Source organism: Rhinopithecus bieti, unplaced genomic scaffold (assembly GCF_001698545.2).
Source record: "Rhinopithecus bieti isolate Rb0 unplaced genomic scaffold, ASM169854v2 scaffold_11744, whole genome shotgun sequence".
Taxonomy (NCBI): Eukaryota; Metazoa; Chordata; class Mammalia; order Primates; family Cercopithecidae; genus Rhinopithecus; species Rhinopithecus bieti.
Window position 1 is genome coordinate 1,325,366 of NW_016807094.1, and position 19,273 is coordinate 1,344,638.

At 38.3% G+C, this 19,273-nt stretch overlaps 1 protein-coding gene across 1 annotated transcript; it reads left to right on the forward strand.

The window, feature by feature from the left end:
- Positions 1-9,646: 9,646 nt before the first annotated feature.
- Positions 9,647-16,642, forward strand: KRT25 (keratin 25). The gene is made up of 8 exons (XM_017880248.1): positions 9,647-10,130; positions 10,512-10,594; positions 10,947-11,103; positions 13,329-13,490; positions 13,576-13,701; positions 14,053-14,270; positions 15,319-15,386; positions 16,272-16,642. Exons 1-8 carry the CDS (start codon positions 9,702-9,704, stop codon positions 16,379-16,381), a joined length of 1,353 nt encoding a protein of 450 aa, XP_017735737.1. The 5' UTR covers positions 9,647-9,701; the 3' UTR covers positions 16,382-16,642.
- The last annotated feature ends 2,631 nt before the right edge of the window (positions 16,643-19,273 follow it).

Here is a 19,273-nt window from a genome sequence, read left to right on the forward strand (position 1 = left end):
TTTCACACTAAGATTCCATTGTCACCCAAGAGGGACCACAATCAGGCAGACTTTTATGTGCATGACTATCAATGATACAATGAAAGCCAGGAGTATGGCTTTCAGTGCAGTGGCCTGCTTGTAACATGAAACAAGCATGCTTGCAACATGACTACAAATCCCTCAAGTATCTATGCCTACAGTATGCCTACTGCATTCTACAGTGTATAGCACCCCTACAGTATGCCTACAGTATGCTGAAAGATGCCTACAGTATGCCTGCAGTATATCTACATTATGCCTACAGATACCTACAGCATCCCTACAGAAAGCCTACAGCATGCCTGCAGTACGTATACAGTCTTTTCTTATCTGCTAGTTACCCACCTCCAGCTCCTCTCCCAGCACCTCCCTTCTCTGTCTCCACATTTATTAAGTCCTGGTTACTGGATGCCCCTCCCTTCTGCTACAGTTTCCATCACTAGGCTTCATTACTCTCTCATTCTGACTGGTAGGGTCACTCAGAGGCTCTATCCCCCAGGAATTAAAGGAGTAAAATCACATTATCAGCTCTCTCAAGACACTTGCTTAACTCACCGTTTTACAAACACAGTGTTGACTCTCTTTCTCTTGTGCCACCAGTAATATTCACTCTTTCTTATTCCCAACAGAGGTCCTATTCTTTCCAAGAACAACCGGGCTAACTTCCATTTTTCTATATCCACTCTTTCTACTTAAATAGATTTGCCTATCTACGTAAGACTGATTTGCACTTAATACAAGCATAACTCATGACTCCAAAATACATGCTATTGATGAATCAACCATACTTCTTGAAATGAAGGCTGGAAAGTTTAAGTGCTCAGCTTGGTTTCCAAAAGATAGTATTAGCAAAAAAAATGTAAAAGTGAAAAGCTGTCACCAACACTTGACAAGTCCCAAAACTTTTATGGGACATCCTTAATTGTGAGCTACCAATTGTGAAACTAAAGACAAGCTAAAAGAAACCCACATGTAGAAAAATCGTAATAAAACCACAAAATCACAAACAAAAGATCTTAAAAATCAGCCATATGGGAAAATAATGATTACTTTCAAATGAGTGACAGTGAGAATGCACAGTGACTTCTCAACAGGAACAATGGAAGGCAGGAGACAATAGAACAATATCTTCAATATGCTGACAGAAATTCCAAATTGTCATTAAATTTCTAAAAAGTGCTCAACCCCATATTAACCGGAAAAAATACAAATGAAAACCACATGAAATACTATTACACACCCACCAGATTGGCAGCACTTTTAAAATATCTGCCACAATGTTATGCATTCTATTCTGGAATGGTTTACAATTTGAAACTATTATGAATACTACTACTATAAATATCCCTTACATGTTACCTAGTACATGACTGCATGCATTTCTCTAGGACACAACCCAACAATATGCTATCTACAAGAAATTCACTTCAAACATAGTGACACAGGTAGGCTGAAAGTAAAAGGATAGAAAAAGCTATATTATGCAAACATTAATAAAAAAATCAGGAGTGACTGAATTAATTTCAAAGTGGACTTTAAAGCAAAGAATGTTACTAGAGATAAAAAGTGATATTATATAATAATAAAGAGGTCCTTAAGAAGATACAGCAACTCTAAATACACTAAACCACTAAGCTTTCAAACACATGAGGCAAAAACGAATGGAGTAGAAAGAAGAAAGAGGCAAATCCAAAATTACAGTTGGGAAATTCAATGCCCAATTCTCAGCAATTGATAGAACTACTAGACAGAAAATTAATGATGATGAATAGAAGAACTGAACAACACCATCAAACCACAGAATTTAATTGACATTTATAGAACACTGCACTCAATAAGAGCAGAAAACACATTCTTCTCATGCACCAATGGAACATAGACCATGTCTTAGGTCATATAATAAACCTTTAAAAATTTATAAGAATTGAAATTATACAGAATATGTTCTCTGGTCATAATGGAATCAAATCAGAAATTAATAATACAAGGTGAAAAGAAAAATCTCTCAACATTCAAAAATTAAATGACATACTTCTAAACGATCCATGGATCTACGTATTTAAAAGAGTCATAAAACAGAAATGACATTAGCAAGATGGTGGAATAGGAGATCCCCCGCTCATATGCCCCAAAGCAACAATAATTTTGTAAGAGTCATCAACAGAAAAAAGTACCTTTATAGGAGCCTTGGGATTCAGGTAGGAGTTTATAAAGCCCTGGTAGAGCCCAAGACCTAGGAGTATCATTTTTACAGGATAGACCCACACCCACTTGGCACTTACTGATCATGGGCCCATCTCCAGACCTAGAAACTGCTCCATATCCTTGCAAGCTTGGCTACAACCCCATTTTGTGTTGGTCCTGCTGCCAAAACCATTTGTCAAAGAGAAGTCATGCACACTAGTACATCAGAAGATAGGCCCACCAACCTCTGTCTCAGCCATACATCCTAAAAATATCCTCTAACTCATCCCCTGCCCCTGTCAGCTACAGCATGAGATGAGTCCTGCTTCCACAAGGACCCACAGGGAGACATGTCCATCTGAGTGTGCAGAGCAGGCTTGCCAATCTTGGTCCCACAACAGATCCCTAAATAGCTCTAAGTCTCAACTCCAGCCCCTCTCAGCTGCAGACTAGGCACTTCTGCCTTGTCAGAGACCTGCTGGGAGAAACACCCTTCTGTGTCCTCAGGACAGGCTTGCCAATCTCAATTTTACAGCATCCCTAAAACAAACCTGAATCTGGGCCCTAGCCCTTCTCAGCTGTGGCCAGAGAGAAGTTCTACCTGCCCAGGAATCCAGAGGGAGGCACTCTCATCTGAGATCCACAGGCAGCCCAGCTGACCTGGGTCCCACAGAAGATCCTGAAATGGCCCTGAAAAGCAGTCCCAGCCCCTCTCATCTGTGGCTTGAGAGCAGTGCTGCCCACATGAGACCTGGAGACAGACATGCTCATCAGTGCTCCTAAAATCTAACCCACTGACCTTGGTCCCGCTGTGGATCTTGAAATGGCCCTGTAATTCAGCACCAGCCTCTATCAACTGTGGTCTTAGAGCAAGCCTGCCTGCCCAGGGACCCACCAGAAAACATACCCATCTGTGACCCCAAAGACAGGCCTGAAGAGCTCGGTCTCAGCTACAGCCTCTAAAGCAGCCCCAAAACTCAGTTCTAACTCGTCTCAGCCATGGACTTGAGCAGCACTACATACCCAGGGTCTCACTTAGTGATCCACAGGGAAACTTTCCAGAGACACAGAAGAAGCCACACCCACTCACACACCTGGTAACAGGCCCATCATCTACAGATCTTGAAATGGACTCTCATTCCAGTGCCAGCTCTATGGACTAAGGTTCTACAGACAGTCCAGTCAACCCAGAGATTACACAGAATCCACAGCTACTAGAGCCCCTGGTAACAGACCTACCAACTATAGACCCCACTGTAGACTCAGCAATAGCCATGTGATCCAGCTCCAACCCCATTTGACCACAATCCCATCAGCACAGGAACCTAATAGAAGAAGGCCTTAAACTGCCAAAAACAGTCTATAAAGATTTAAAGAAGGCCAGGTGTGGTGGCTTTCACCTTTAATCCCAGCACTTTGGGAGGCTGAGGTAGGTGGATGGCTTGAGCTCAGGAGTTCAAGACCAGCCTGGGTAATATGGCAAAACCCCATCTCCATGAAACATATAAAAATTAGCTGGGCATGATGGCACATGCCTGTCATTCCAGTTACTCAGGAGGCTGAGGTGGAAGGATCACTTGAGCCTGGGAACCAGAGATTGCAGTGAGCTGAGATCATACCAGCCTGGGTGACAGAGTAAGAGGTATTGTACCTTCAAATGCACAGATACCAATGCAAGACTCCATAAATAATATGAAGAATAAGGCAAGAATGACACCTCCAAAGGAAACTAATAACTGACCCCAAAGAAAGGCAGATCTACAAATTGCCTGAAAGAAAATTCAAAATAATTATCTTAAAGAAGCTTAATAAGATGCAAAAGATGTAGATAAATAACTAAATGAAATTAGGAAAACAATGCATAAATAAGATGAGAAGTTTAATTTTAAAAATAGAAACCATAAATAAAACAAACAGAAATCCTGGACCTGAAGAATACAATGACAAAACTGAAAAATTCAGTAGAAAGCTTCAAAAGCAGGCTCTATCATGCAGAAGAAAGAATTAGCAAACTCAAAGACAGGGCATTTTAAATTACCCAATTAGAGGAATGAAAATGTTTAAATAATAAAAAAGAGTAAAGAAGGCATAAAGGATGTATTCTATCCCACCAAGCATACAAATATATACATTATGAGGGTTTCAGAAGGAGGAAAGAGAGAAAAGGAAAGAAAGCTTATGTAAAGAAATACATCCCAAATCTTGGGAGGGATATGGACATATAGATTCATGAAATTCAAAGGATCCCAAGCAAGATCAACCCAAAAACAAACACTATGAGGCACATTAATTCATGCAGGGCTTAAAACCTAGATGACAGGTTGATAGGTCCACCATGGCACATGTATACCTATGTAACAAACCTGCACGTTCTGCACATGTATCCCAGAACTTAAAGTAAAATTTTTTAAAAATTGCCAAAAGACAGAGAGAATCTTGAAAGCAGCAAGAGATAAGAGACTCATTACATACAATGGAACACCTATGAGGCTATCAACAGACTTCTCAACAGAAACTTTGCAAGTCAGGAGAGTAGGATAATACATTCAAGTGCTGACAGAAGAAAACCTGCCAACCAATATCATACCCAGAAAAGTCCGTGCTTCAGAAATTAAGGAGATATTCCCAGACAAACAAAAGCTCAGGGAGTTCATTGCCTCCCTTATAAGAAATGATAAAGATAGGTCAATGAGTTGAAACAAAGGAACTCTAATTAACAACATGAAAACATATGAAAGTAAAAAAAAACCTCACTGTTAAAGGTAAATATACAAATTCAGAATATACTACTGTAATGGTGGTGTACAAATCACTTATATCTGGTATAAAGGTTAAAAGACCAAACTATTAAAACTAACTGTAGGTACAATAATTTGTTAAGGAATATACGTATAAAAAGATATAAATTGTGACATCAAAAAATTAGATGGAGGAATAGTAAAACTGTAAATTTTTTGAATGCAATTGAAGTTATCAGCTTAAAATAACCTGTTCTAACATGTTCAGTGTAAGTCTCATGATAACCACAAAGCAAAATTCTATAGTAGATACACAAAAAAAGAAAGAGAAAGGAATCAAAGCATACCACTACAGAAAGTTGTCAAATCACAAAGGCAGACAGCAAGAGAGGAAAAAAGAAACAAAGGATCTACAAAACAACTGGAAAACAACAAAATGGCAGTAGTAAGTCCTTACCTATCAATAATTACCTTGAATATAAATGGATTACATTCTCCAATCAAATGACACAGAATAGCTAAGGGTATTAAAAAGGCAAACACACACACACACATACACAAAATCTATATGCTGTCTACAAGAGACTCACTTCAGCTTTAAGGACACACATAGACTAAAAGTGAGGGATGGAAAAAGATATTCCATGCAAATAGAAACAAAAAAGAGCAAAGGTACCTATATTTATAGCAGAGAAAAATAGACTTTAAGTCAAAATTATAAAAAGAAAGAAAGTCATTATGTAATGATAAAGAAGACAATTCATCAAGAGGATATAACAATTGTAAATAAATATGCACCCAACATCAGAGTACCTTTATAAAGCAATTATTAACAGATATGAAGGGAGCAATAGACAACAATACAACAATAGTAGGGGACTTCGGTACTACAGTTTCAACAATGGATCAATCATCCAGACAGAAAATTAGTAAGGGAAGATTAGACTTAAACTACACTTTAGACCAAGTGGACCTAACAGACGTATATAGAACATTGTATCAAACAAGAGCAGAATACACATTCTTCTCAAGCACACACAGAACAGTCTCCATGACAGATTGTATGTTAAGTCACAAACAGGTCTTAACAAACTTCAGATTAAAATTACATCAAGTATTTTTTCTCCACAAGAGTATGAAATTAGAAATCAATAACAGGGAGAAATTTGGAAAGTTCACAAATATGTGAAAATTAAACAATATGTTCCTGGACAACCAGTGGAACAAAGAAGACATCAAAAGGGAAATCAAAAACTATCTAGAGACAAATGAAGATGGAGACATACGACAAAATTTATGGGATGTAGCAGAAGCAGTTTTAAGAGAGCAGTTTATAACAATAAATGCCTACATTAAAAAAAAGAAATAACCTGCCATTACACATGAAGGAACGAGAAAAAAAGAAGAACAACCTAAGCCCAAAGTTGGTAGAAGGAGAAAATACCAAGGACCAGAAGAGAAATAAGTGAAACTGTAAAACATTGATGAAATAAATTGATGAGGACAAAAATAAATGGAAAGATACGCCATGTTCATTGATTGGAAGAATTAATATTGTTAAAATGTTTATATTACCCAAAGTGATATACAGATTCAATGTAATTCCTATCAAAATTCCAATGGCATTTTCACAAAAAGAGAAAAAAACATGAATTCTAAAATTCATATAGAACCACAAAAGATCCTGAATAGCCAAAGCAATCTTGAGCAAAAAGAACAGTTGGAGGCATCACACTATCTGATCTCAAAATCTATTACAAATCTATAGTAATCAAAACATCACAACACTGGCACAAAAAGTGACATATAGACCAATTAGACAGAATAAAGAGCCGAGAAATAAATCTATGCACTTACAGCAAAATGATTTTCAAACAAAGGTGCCAGGAACACAAAATGGGGAAAGAACAGTATTTTTACTAAATGGTGCTGGGGAAACTATATTTCAGAAAAATGAAATTGGACCTTTATCTCACCCTATATACAAGAATCCACTCAAAATGTATTAAGCAGGTAAGCATAACACATGAAACTGTAAAAGTACTAGAAGAAAACACAGGGGAAAAACTTCTTGACATTAGTCTGAGCAAAATTTTTTTATATGACCCTAAATACACAGGCAACAAAAGAAAAAAATACATAAATGGGATTACATTAAACTAAAAAGCTTCTACATAGCAAACGAAATAATCAACAGAATGAAGAGATAACTCTTGGATTGGGAGAAAATATTGTGAAGCACACATGTGACACAGGACTAATATCCAAAATATATAAGAAACTCAAGCAACTCAACAACAATAACAAAAACAATCCAATTTAAAAGGTATTTCTTAAAAGAAGACATATAAATGGCCAACAGGTATATGGAAAAAATGCTCAACACTACTAATCATGAATGAAATGCAAATGAAAAACACACTGAGATATCACCTCACACCTGCTAGAATGGCTATCATGAAAATGGCAAGAAATAACAAGTGTTAGTAAGAAAGTGGAGAAAGAAAATCCTTGTACACTGTTAGTGGAAATGTAAATCAATGCAGCCATTATGGAAAGCAGTATAGCGATTCCTCAAAAAATTAAAAGTGCAACTACCATGTGACCCAAAAATCCCACTACTGAGTATTTAAAGGAAATGAAATCAGTATGTCAAGGAGATATCTGCATTCCATGCACATTGTAGCATGATTCACAATAGCCAAGATAGGGATTCAACTTAAACATCCATCAATAAATGAAGTAATAGAGAAAATATAGTATATATACCCAACGGAGTACGATTCAGCCTTTACAAAGGGAAATTCTGTCATTTGTGACAACACAAATGAACCTGTTGGATGAAATGCTGTGAACCATACATCTGATCAAGGCTTAATATCCAAAATATATAAGTAATTCAAGCAACTCAATAACAAGAAAAGAATGTGATTAAAAAGACATTTCTCGGCCAGGCGCGGTGGCTCACGCCTGTAATCCCAGCACTTTGGGAGGCCGAGGCGGGTGGATCACAAGGTCAGGAGATCGAGACCATCCTGGCTAACACAGTGAAACCCCGTCTCTACTAAAAATACAAAAAGAAATTAGCCAGGCTTGGTGGCAGTGCCTGTAGTCCCAGCTACTTGGGAGGCTGAGCCAGGAGAATGGCGTGAACCCGGGAGGCAGAGCTTGCAGTGAGCCCAGATCGCACCACTGCCCTCCAGCCTGGGCGACAGAGTGAGACTCTGTCTCCAAAAAAAAAAAGAAGACATTTCTCAAAAGACATATAAATAGCCCATAGGTTTATGAAAAGGTGCTCAACATCATTAATCATCAGGGAGGTGCGATAGGGAAATTTTGGTCAAAGAATACAAAATTTCATTTAAGTAGGAGGAATAAGTTCAGGATAACTATTGTACAATATGGTGACTATAGTTAATAACAATAAGAAAGTAGATTTTAAATGTTCTTACCACAAAATAGGTATGTGAGATAATAGATATGTTAATTAGCTTGATTTGGTCATTACACAATATATTCATATATTAAAAAATCATGTTGTGCACCATTAATATATACAATTTTTATTTGTCAGAAAAAATGTTTGAGACAAAGTCTCATTCTGTCACCCCAGCTGGAGTGCAGTGACACAATCTCAGCTCACTGTAACCTCTGCCTCCCAGGTTCAATAGATTCTCTTGCCTCAGCCTCCCGAGTAGCTGGGATTACAGGCGCCTCGCCATGATGCCTGGCCAATTTTTGTATTTTTAGTGGAGACGGGGTTTCACCATGTTGGTGAGGCTGGTCTCAAATGCCTGACCTCAAGTGATCCACTTGCCTCAGCCTCCCAAAGTGCTGGGATTACAGGTGTGAGCCACCATGCCCGGACTTATTTGTCAATATTTTATATTTCCATAATAGGTAGAGTTTTTAGTAAATATATGTGAATTCCCACCCACTAAATACCTTACTGATGACTTTCACCTGAGCTAAACCACAGTAAATTAAGACAGAAGAAATAGTTCCTTCCAGGTTTGCTTCAGATTTTGCAGGGTCAGGAAATAAGTTCATGTCTTTCCAAACTCCCACAAAACATAACACCAATTAGGGGTGTGCTCCTAATTACCAAAATGGATAAGATAAGGCAACTCTCCCCAGTCATAAGTGTCAACAAAATAGGATGCTCATGTCAGCCAGAATGGAAGTTAACTTCCCATGGGAAACAGTGGCAAGAGGAATTTAAAATAAAACAAAACCTATTGGTTGAAGAACTAGGTTGGGGAAATAATGATTACAGTTCTATTCTCTACTTATGTAGAAAAACTTGTGAAAATAAAAGCAGAAAAAGTCTCAGAAACATCACAGCCTGCCTTGGCATAATAGCCCAAAACCATGATGCCAAATTTCTATTCAGTAATGAGCTGATGAGGCTTATCTTCTAAAGATGGAAGTGAAGAATGACTCACCCAACATTTAAAAATGTAATAATGAACCTGACATTGCTCCGCCCAGACCCATTTCTCAGATTACCACCAACCTGAGGGCAACTGCCCTCCTACAGGAATGAGCCCAGCAAAGTGAGTTACTAATTAGAAAAAATCACCCAATTATGCCAACTTGCTGAGACTGGCAAGCCATGTTTTACTCTATGTAGACAGAATTTCATTCAGAACACACTTGGGACTTGCCTATAAAAAGGCAAACAGAACCATTTAGACAAGAAGGGACTCCATTCTAGGTTTCACGAATACAGCTCTGCAACGCGTTTGCCCTGATACCATGTCTCTTCGACTTTCCAGTGCATCCAGGAGGTCCTGTCCTCGTCCCACCACAGGATCACTCAGACTCTCTGGTGGGGGAACCAGCTTTGGGGCTGGAAATGCTTGTGGCATTTCGGGGATTGGAAGTAACTTCTCTTGTGCCTTCGGAGGCAGCTCATCCGGAGGAAACGCAGCGGGAGGCAATCCCTGTGCTGGCTTCACTGTGAATGAGGGGGGACTCCTTTCTGGCAATGAGAAAGTGACCATGCAGAACCTCAATGACCGCCTGGCATCCTACCTGGACAACGTGCGTGCTCTGGAGGAGGCCAACGCTGACCTGGAGCAGAAGATCAAGGGCTGGTATGAGAAATTTGGGCCCGGCTCTTGCCGTGGTCTTGATCATGACTATAGCAGATATTTCCCGATAATTGATGACCTTAAAAACCAGGTAAGAAATCATACTTCACAATCATTTTCATGTACCTTTATTTCTAAATTGTTTTCCTTTCTTTATTAAATTCTAAAACATTTATCATTCCTACTTGTGATTTTTTTTGTTTTGTTTTGTTTTTTTTTTTTTTGAGAAGGTTTTGCTCTTGTTGCCCAGGCTGGAGTGCAAAGGCAGGATCTCAGCTCACTGCAACCTCCACCTCCTGGGTTCAAGAGATTCTCCTGCCTCAGCCTCCCGAGTAGCTGGGATTACAGGCGCCTTCCACCACGCCCACCTACTTGTGATTTCTTAAAGAGAATTCCAGTTTAGCATTGGAAATAAGCATTAAGTAGATTCAGTTCGTTTACTTCATGATAAAAGTCAAATTCCCATTTCTAGATCATCACTTCCACCACCAGCAACGCTAATGCTGTTCTGCAGATCGATAATGCCAGGCTTACAGCTGATGATTTCAGACTCAAGTAAGTAGACTGCCAGAGTGAAATGAATTCATGGCAATTCATGCAAACCATTACATCAAATTTGCAACTCTTATTCCAAAACTATAAAACACTTGAATTTCACATAAACAGGATGTTATTACTTTTTTATGCTTTGATTATTAAATACAAAGCGTGAACTGCTATTAAAACTAGTTCTTTTTCTATCAAATACTGCAAAGTAGAAACAATAATAATTATTATTATGCAGCAAGTTTTGAAAATGCCTCTTGTGGCCAAATCTTCAAAATTCTGGAATTCTAGCATTTGTCATTGATCAGTGACTATGTCTCCAACCATGTGACAAATTAGGAAATCATTAACACTCTTTAAGGTATGAAAATGAGCTGGCTCTTCACCAGAGTGTAGAGGCTGATGTCAATGGGTTACGAAGAGTTTTGGATGAAATAACCCTGTGCAGAACAGATCTGGAGATTCAGTACGAAACCCTGAGTGAGGAGATGACTTACCTCAAAAAGAACCACAAAGAGGTAAGAGCTGGTCATCTACACTTTGCTATTTTTGCAGACACTGTGCACCTGACAGGGGATAATGTACATAACCTCTCATATAAAAAGTTGGTGCTGAAGACACATTGTCAGACAGACATGAGGGCTGAGCTGTCTCTTCAAGAGTCAAATTCTTTGTACAGATTCACCCTTGCTCTCTCATCAAGTTTCCTATGGGAAAAAATAAAGGAATCATGTTTTCCAGACCAATCAGGGTTATAAGAGCAGTGTTTGGCTATGTAATTATAGCTGAGTTAAAATGATCTACTTAGGAGATTACATCGAATTAGATAAAATAAATATAAAATAAATATACTTTAAGGACATCCTTAAACTGGAAAACTAGATCTAAATTTCTCTATGACAGTGGCAGATTTAAAACACTAAAACATTTACTTCATACATACATGAAGTATACACACTTAACACTAGTACGTATTCTTTATAGGTATGGCTGTAAAAATAATGAGAATGAAATTAAGCTATTACACCAGAATTTATACTTAATCATAAACTTCCAAAGCGGTCACTGTTGGAAGTTAAGTTCCAAATTTTATATTGCAGCAATTACATCCTTAGGATTGCTTTCAGAGGTGCTGTTTTCCAAAAGGGAAAAATCTTTATCCTTTGAAAATAAATTTGATATTTTAAATAGCCAAAAGACTTCTATGGTCAAGCCAAATGCTTAAAACAGAAGATCAAGCTAAGAATCCTACTTGATTAGTCATGAGGCTGTCTTATAAATAAAACTACTTGAATAACATTGATTTGCCTACGTGGATTCAAATATAATTATAGCCCATGGTGTTTAATCAATTTTTGATGAATTAAAAGCAATTGATTTTTGATTTTTGTAATGCCTCACTTACAGACAACCCTATACACACACACACACACACAGGCAAATATATATAGATAGATATATATAATATATAAATATATATAATATATAAATGTATATATATATAATCTTTTTCATTTTATGCTTGAACCAGGAAGTTTTCACTAAATCCTCAGAAGTAAAAGCCACATCTGTAGATCAGGAAGACATAGGGTCAACCAGGAGGAAAGAAGGCTGGATTAGCTGAGGGGCTCACTGCAGGAAGGAATGAAAGCCTTAGTTACCATCATTAAGACCAATTCATGAATGAGGAGGAGAGTTTCTGCAGCAGACAGAAGTTGATGGGTGGTATTCCAGTACACACAGTCTTCGCTGTGATGCCTGCCATTCACAATCTTAGAACTGACTCACACATTCTAACAGCTTGCAGTTCAGACAGGGTAACATGTAGACTTTGGCTGCAAAATAAATTCCAGCTTCCGTGATGATAATAATTATAATAACCAGCATTCATTTAGCATTTATGTGCAAGGTAGTATCACAGTCATTATTATTATTAGTTCTTTGATTTCTTTTAACAACTCAGGAAGGATATTTAATTATCCTCAATTTTCAGGTAAGCAAATAGAAACTTAAAGAGGTTAAGCAACTTTCCCAAACTCACCAGCCACTATAGGGCAGAACCAAAATTTACAGAGAGATTTGTGTGACTCCAAAGTCCAACATGATACTGTATATATGTCCCTGTATGGACTTAATAGACAGCTGCAATTCTTTAGAGGATGATGTTCTTCCCTGAGGGGTGCACATGCACACACACACGCACACACACACACACACAATTTATTTACTTATCATCATTTCAATTGTTCAGAATTATTCAAACTCAGCCCTTCAACCATGTTCATGGCTGTGTTCAGGGTGTAGCTGAGTTAAGACTGCATCAAAGCTGGCCTCTAGTGAAATGAAGAGCAGTCCACAAACGTGGAGAATAGAATAAGCAATGGAGGACCATTCATTTTAAATGTTTAAAACTTTCATTTGGAAAAGGAATTAAGACTCATTCTGAGTAGTAGAACTGAAACTGATAAGTTTAAGTTATAAGAACAGGAGTTTGACTCACTATAATATAGAAGTCTGGAACAATTAAAACTCTTCCAGAATGAAACAGGCTAGTTCATGAGGTAGTGAGTTCACCGTCTTTGAGAATTAGGTCAACAGGACAGGAAATATCAAATGTGGTGGGAGGGGGTCAATGCACAGCCTGGGGAAAACCAGACAAACTCTAAGTGCCCTTCCAAAGCTAAGCTTCTAGACCTTCCATGAGATCCCTGCAGAGTTGAACTGAACACTTTTCTGCCTCTAGGAAATGCAAGTTCTGCAGTGTGCAGCTGGAGGCAACGTGAACGTGGAGATGAACGCAGCCCCCGGGGTGGACCTCACAGTTCTACTGAACAACATGAGAGCTGAGTACGAAGCTCTTGCAGAGCAGAACCGCAGGGATGCGGAGGCCTGGTTCAACGAGAAGGTGACTCTCCTCCGGAAAACAATCCCTTTGCATGTAACTGATATTCACGAAACTAAGATTTGCTCCTTCACTTATGGCATTTCAGAGCGCCTCCCTGCAGCAGCAGATTTCTGAGGATGTCGGAGCCACAACCTCAGCCCGGAACGAGCTGACTGAAATGAAGCGCACTCTTCAAACCCTGGAGATTGAACTTCAGTCTCTCTTAGCCACGGTATGAAAAGAACAATTTTTTACCATCCCCCAGGGCATCATGTTAGATACTTGCCAGCTGGTTTTAAAAACCTTAACAATATTGAAATATATATTTTTATAATTGTCTTAAAACATAAGCAGAGAATAGGATTATATAGCTGACAGCTAAAACAACATGAATGTCTTTAGGTCTATTCTACCAAAAAGAAGGATTTGCTCATTTTCAGGCAGTATCACAGTCTTAACTATGTGCCCATGTGAAATCTAAAACAATTATACGTAAAGTTAACAACAGGAGAAAATCATATATCAAACAAATCCCTGCATATCTGCATATCCATCTCAGGTTCTCTTTATTGCTTCCTGACAGAAACACTCCTTGGAGTGCTCCTTGACAGAGACCGAGAGCAACTACTGTGCACAGCTGGCGCAGATCCAGGCTCAGATCGGGGCCCTGGAGGAGCAGCTGCACCAGGTCAGAACTGAGACTGAGGGCCAGAAGCTCGAGTATGAGCAGCTCCTGGACATCAAGCTCCACCTGGAAAAAGAAATTGAGACCTACTGTCTCCTTATAGGAGGAGATGATGGGTGGGTAAAACAATTTGCATGGATGGCATAATATCCTGAAATCTGCTTGCAAGTTAGATCCCACTTTCCACTGGAAAGTGGACATAATTTGGCTGCATGCATTTATTATCATGAATACTAAATATTAAATATAATACACACTCGACTGCCAAAATACAAATTAACATCTTAACAAACCAATATGCAGCAGGCAGCGAGTTTAAGGTATGAACATTGAAAATATCACTTCTAGAGTGAAAAGAATAAACGGGAAGCTAATTGGAGTTTCAATATGTGGACCAGGATTCTGACTCTGGAAATGGTTTCTGGAGCTCATCACTCACAGAATCCTGTCTTCATAGCACTGATAAAGTCCCATGGGCACAAGTCTGAGAGTCTAGAGCTCAGGGTTGTTAGGAGCAGGAAGCTTCCTGAATTCACAACGAAGAGCATTTCATCACCCCAAAAAGTTCTTCTGTGCCCCACTTCCCTTGGCAGTTACTATTTTATCCATTCTTGATGTTAATATAAAAGGAAATACAGGAAAAAAATCACTTCTTAACACTGAAGCAGAACAAAAACATCACAATCTCAGAGAAAACCGCACTTAGAAAAAATATCTTGTAATTGTCTAACTGCTGAAGCGATCTACACCACTCTTCCCCATCTATCATCAAACCCTCCCTCATTGACTAGAGTGATGCTTCCACATGTAAATCGTTACACAGCTATATACATTTGTCACAATTCATAAACCTGCAAAACTTAAAAGGGAGAATTTCAACCTAAGTTGTATAAATACATCCAGTGGCATGCCAGAACTGCTGTTAGCATCTCATGACAGCCTCTTTTGCACATCTCTTCCTAACTCCTCACTTAGTGATGTCACTTGATAACTTGATATCAGCAATGGAGAAGGTATTCATACCTCTACAGAAATCGGTAAACACTACAAATCAAATATTGGGTTACACAGTTGAAACTACCAAAGAGCTAAAGAAAACCATATGGTGAACCTAGAATTGATGCGGTTCTCTCTAAATCACCCTCTTTTGTGATGTTTTCACAGAGCCTGTAAGTCTGGAGGTTACAAGTCTAAAGATTATGGATCTGGAAATGTGGGAAGTCAAGTCAAAGGTAGTTAAAATGAAATCTGTTGTTATGCTATCCTACTTTTTAAATTTTCTCAACTTTTATTTTAGGTTTGGGAGTACATTGAAAGGTTTGTTACATAGGTACACACATGATATGGAGGTTTGTTGTACATATTATTTGATCAACCAGGAATTAAGCCCAGTACCCAATAATTATCATCTCTGCTCTTCTTCCTCCTCCCACCCTTCCCCCTCAAGTAGAACCAAGTATCTGTTGTTTCCTTCTTTGTGTTCATAAGTCCTTATCATTTAGCTCCCACTTATAAGTGAGAACATGCGGTGTTTGGTTTTCTATTCCTGCGTCAGTTTGCTAACAATGATAGCCTCCAGCTCCATCCATGTTCCTGCAAAAGACGTGATCTTCTTCTTTTTCATGGCTGCATAATATTCCATGGTGCTTATGGCTTTATCCACTCTGTCACTGATGGACATTTAGGTTGATTCTTTGTTCTTGCTATTGTGAATAGTGCTGCAATGAACATTCGCATGCATGTGTCTTTACGGTCGAGTGCTTTCTATTCCTTTGGGTATATATACCCAACTACTTCATTTTTAATGCATAGCTTGATTGTTCTTATATTACCATGGCTTGGTAAGAATACACACAATAAAGATTTGTAGTAGACATCATATGTGCTAGATATCTAATGTCAGTGATGTGTGCTAATTTTAAACAAAATAACATGTCACTGTGTTTTTTCCTAACCAAATAATCAAAATTATTCACCAAAAATGAGTCTAAGTATTTGTGTTTAGTGCATAGTTCATTCTATATGCAAATACTATTATTCCTTTATTATTCCTTTAAATGATACAATGTTTTATTCATTTTAACTATATAAAATCTCCTTTTAATTTTAATTTTCAGACTCAGCCAAAGCCATAGTGGTTAAGAAAGTTCTTGAGGAGGTAGACCAACGCAGCAAAATACTTACCACCAGGCTTCACTCCCTGGAAGAGAAATCTCAAAGCAATTAATTTGAGATGCAACAGAGAACGTCTGCCACATACCCCCTAAGAAGAAAAGGCATTATGTATCTGTCCAGAAAAATGTGCATGTCTAAGAAAAATGTCTGTCCTGTTGTCTTTCTGTTATTTTCTCTTTCTGGGCAATCAATAACAGCATCTCCCCATTCATCTGGAAGAATGCCACACACAAATATGATGACTCATTTTATTATCCTACAGAAATCTGTTGTCAATTCTTTGTATTCAATAAACCTCTTCTTTAGCAAGTTATCATTGGTGATATTGTCTTTAGAATGTTTATGTGTGCAATATAAATATGTGAACACGTAACAGCTTTTATTTATATAAAAACTCTTTTAAAATAATAGATTTCCTCATAGATTTTCATCGGGCTCACCCTATAATTCAAACTGAGACAAATTCAGAAAGAATAAAAGTACTTTTATTTAAATCCCCGATCTGCCGTACTTTGACATACTAAGAAGCCTATTCCCTTTAATAATAACTAAAATGTATATATTTCAGGTTCTTCATCTGTAAATGGGGATAATAAAAGTAGTTCTTTCAAATGGTTATTGTAAAGATTAAAGAAATAAGTTATTGCAAAGTGCACTTACGGGATAAGCATTTGATAGATGCTAATACGTATTTTTAATACTCAATATTTATAATGATTAATGCTCAATCTCATTTTCCTTTTGGATATATATTTTAAACAGTATTCCAAATGTAATAGAGGTTATAGCAAAAGTTTTAGTTTAGAACCCAAGTTATAGGAATAGAGCCATCCACTTCTACTACAAAGTTGTAGCTGATGTTTATAACTCTCTTGACCATCAGATTTATCTCTACTAAAGGGAAATAAATTAGATTAATTAAAAACATAATTTTCTCAGATCAGATATTACCTCTAGATATTTAGTTGACCCTCTATACTGTATGGATGGATTATCCATATTATAATCTATTCAAAAAAATGAGATTCAGCCTCTATGTGAAAATAGAAAGCAGAAAAAAAGAGTCTTTTAAGTGTGTTATAATTATCCCTGAATTGTTTGTATTGCCTGCTTCTGATACAATCTTAGCCACAGGCCTCATTATGTTCCCCATTAGATTATGTGAAACAAAAATATTACAATCTCAGAGAAAATTCCACTTAAAAAAAGATATGTTGTAATCGTCTAAGTGCTGAAGCAATTTACACCACTCTTCCCCACCTATCATCACATCCTCCCTCAATGATACGGTTTGGCTCTGTGTCCCACCCAAATCTCATTTTGAATTGTACTCCCATAATTCCCACATGTTGTGGGAGGGAGCCAGTGGGAGATAATTGGAATCACGGGGGCATTTTCCCCCATACTGTTCTCATAGTAGTGAGTAAGTCTCACAAGATCTGATGGTTTTAACAGCAGTTTCTGCTTTTGCATATTCCTCATTTTTCTCTTGCCATGTAAGAGGTGCCTTTCGTCTCCCACCATGATTTGAGGCCTTCCAGTTATGTGGAACTGTAAGTCCAGTTAAACCTCTTTTTCTTCCCAGTCTTCATCAGCAGCGTGAAAATGGACTAATACACTTATTGACTAGAGCAATGATTCTCAATGTAAATCCTTACACAGCTATATATGTCACGATTCATAGACCTGAACAACTTAAAAAGGTGAATTTTAATATAAGTTTGTAATACACCCTGTCATGTGCTAGAACTGTTACCATCTCATGGCAGCCTCTTCTGCACATCTCTTCCTGACCCTCCATTTAGTGATATCACTTGGTAGCTTGATGTCAGCAAAGGAGAAGGTATTCACACTTTTGCAGAAATTGGCAAACCCTGCAAATCAGAAATTCTTCCTCCTCTGAAACCTGGTTATTACACATTTGCCAGCACATCACTGATTGTACTCTAACAAAGATGACTTTAAAACACACACACACACACACACACACACACAATGGTTAACCCCTTTATATACACAGACAGAGAGAAAGATGAATACATCACTACCTTTCTTAAAATCCTCCAGTGGGATTGCTTGAGCCCAGGATGTTGAAGCTGCAGAGAACAGTGATTGCACCTTAGCCTGGGTGAGAGAGAGAGACCCTGCATTCCAAATAGAAAAAAAAAAAAAACTAAAGATAAAACATTCCAGGGGATTCCTGATGTACCTAGGACTAAATTGAAATATTTTTCTATGGCCTCCAGAGCCCGATGTGACCTGGTTCTGCTTATCTCTCTATTCATATCTTATGTCTTCACCTCCCCCGCAGCACTAACAATATTGCCCTCCTCTTATTCCTTGAATACAGCAAGCTCATTCCTGCCGCAGAGCCTCTGTACTAGCTGTGCCCCCTGCCTGAAACTCTCTTCCCCAGATCTTCCCATGGCTAATTCCTTTTGATCTTTCTCGTCAGAAGAGCTGTCCCTGACCACTCCAGCAGAAGTCACTAGTACCTCACACTGCCTTACTTCCTTCAGAACCTTCATCAGCACTTGAAATTATCTTGTTTATTTATTTTATTTCTTATTTGTTGTTCCTTCCCCTGCACTGGAATGTAAGCTTTCTAAGGCAGGGATATGGCCCATTTTGTTCAATATCATATCTCCAGTAACCAGACAGTTTCTGGCATATGGTAGGTACACATTAAATATGTGCTCAATAAATGAATAAATATACACATCTAAAACCAGAAGAAGTATTTTATATTGGAAACATGTAAGACTAAAGTTAGTAATTAAAACTATAAGGCCGGGCGCGGTGGCTCAAGCCTGTAATCCCAGCACTTTGGGAGGCCGAGACGGGCGGATCACGAGGTCAGGAGATCGAGACCATCCTGGCTAACACGGTGAAACCCCGTCTCTACTAAAACTACAAACAACTAGCCGGGCGACGTGGCGGCGCC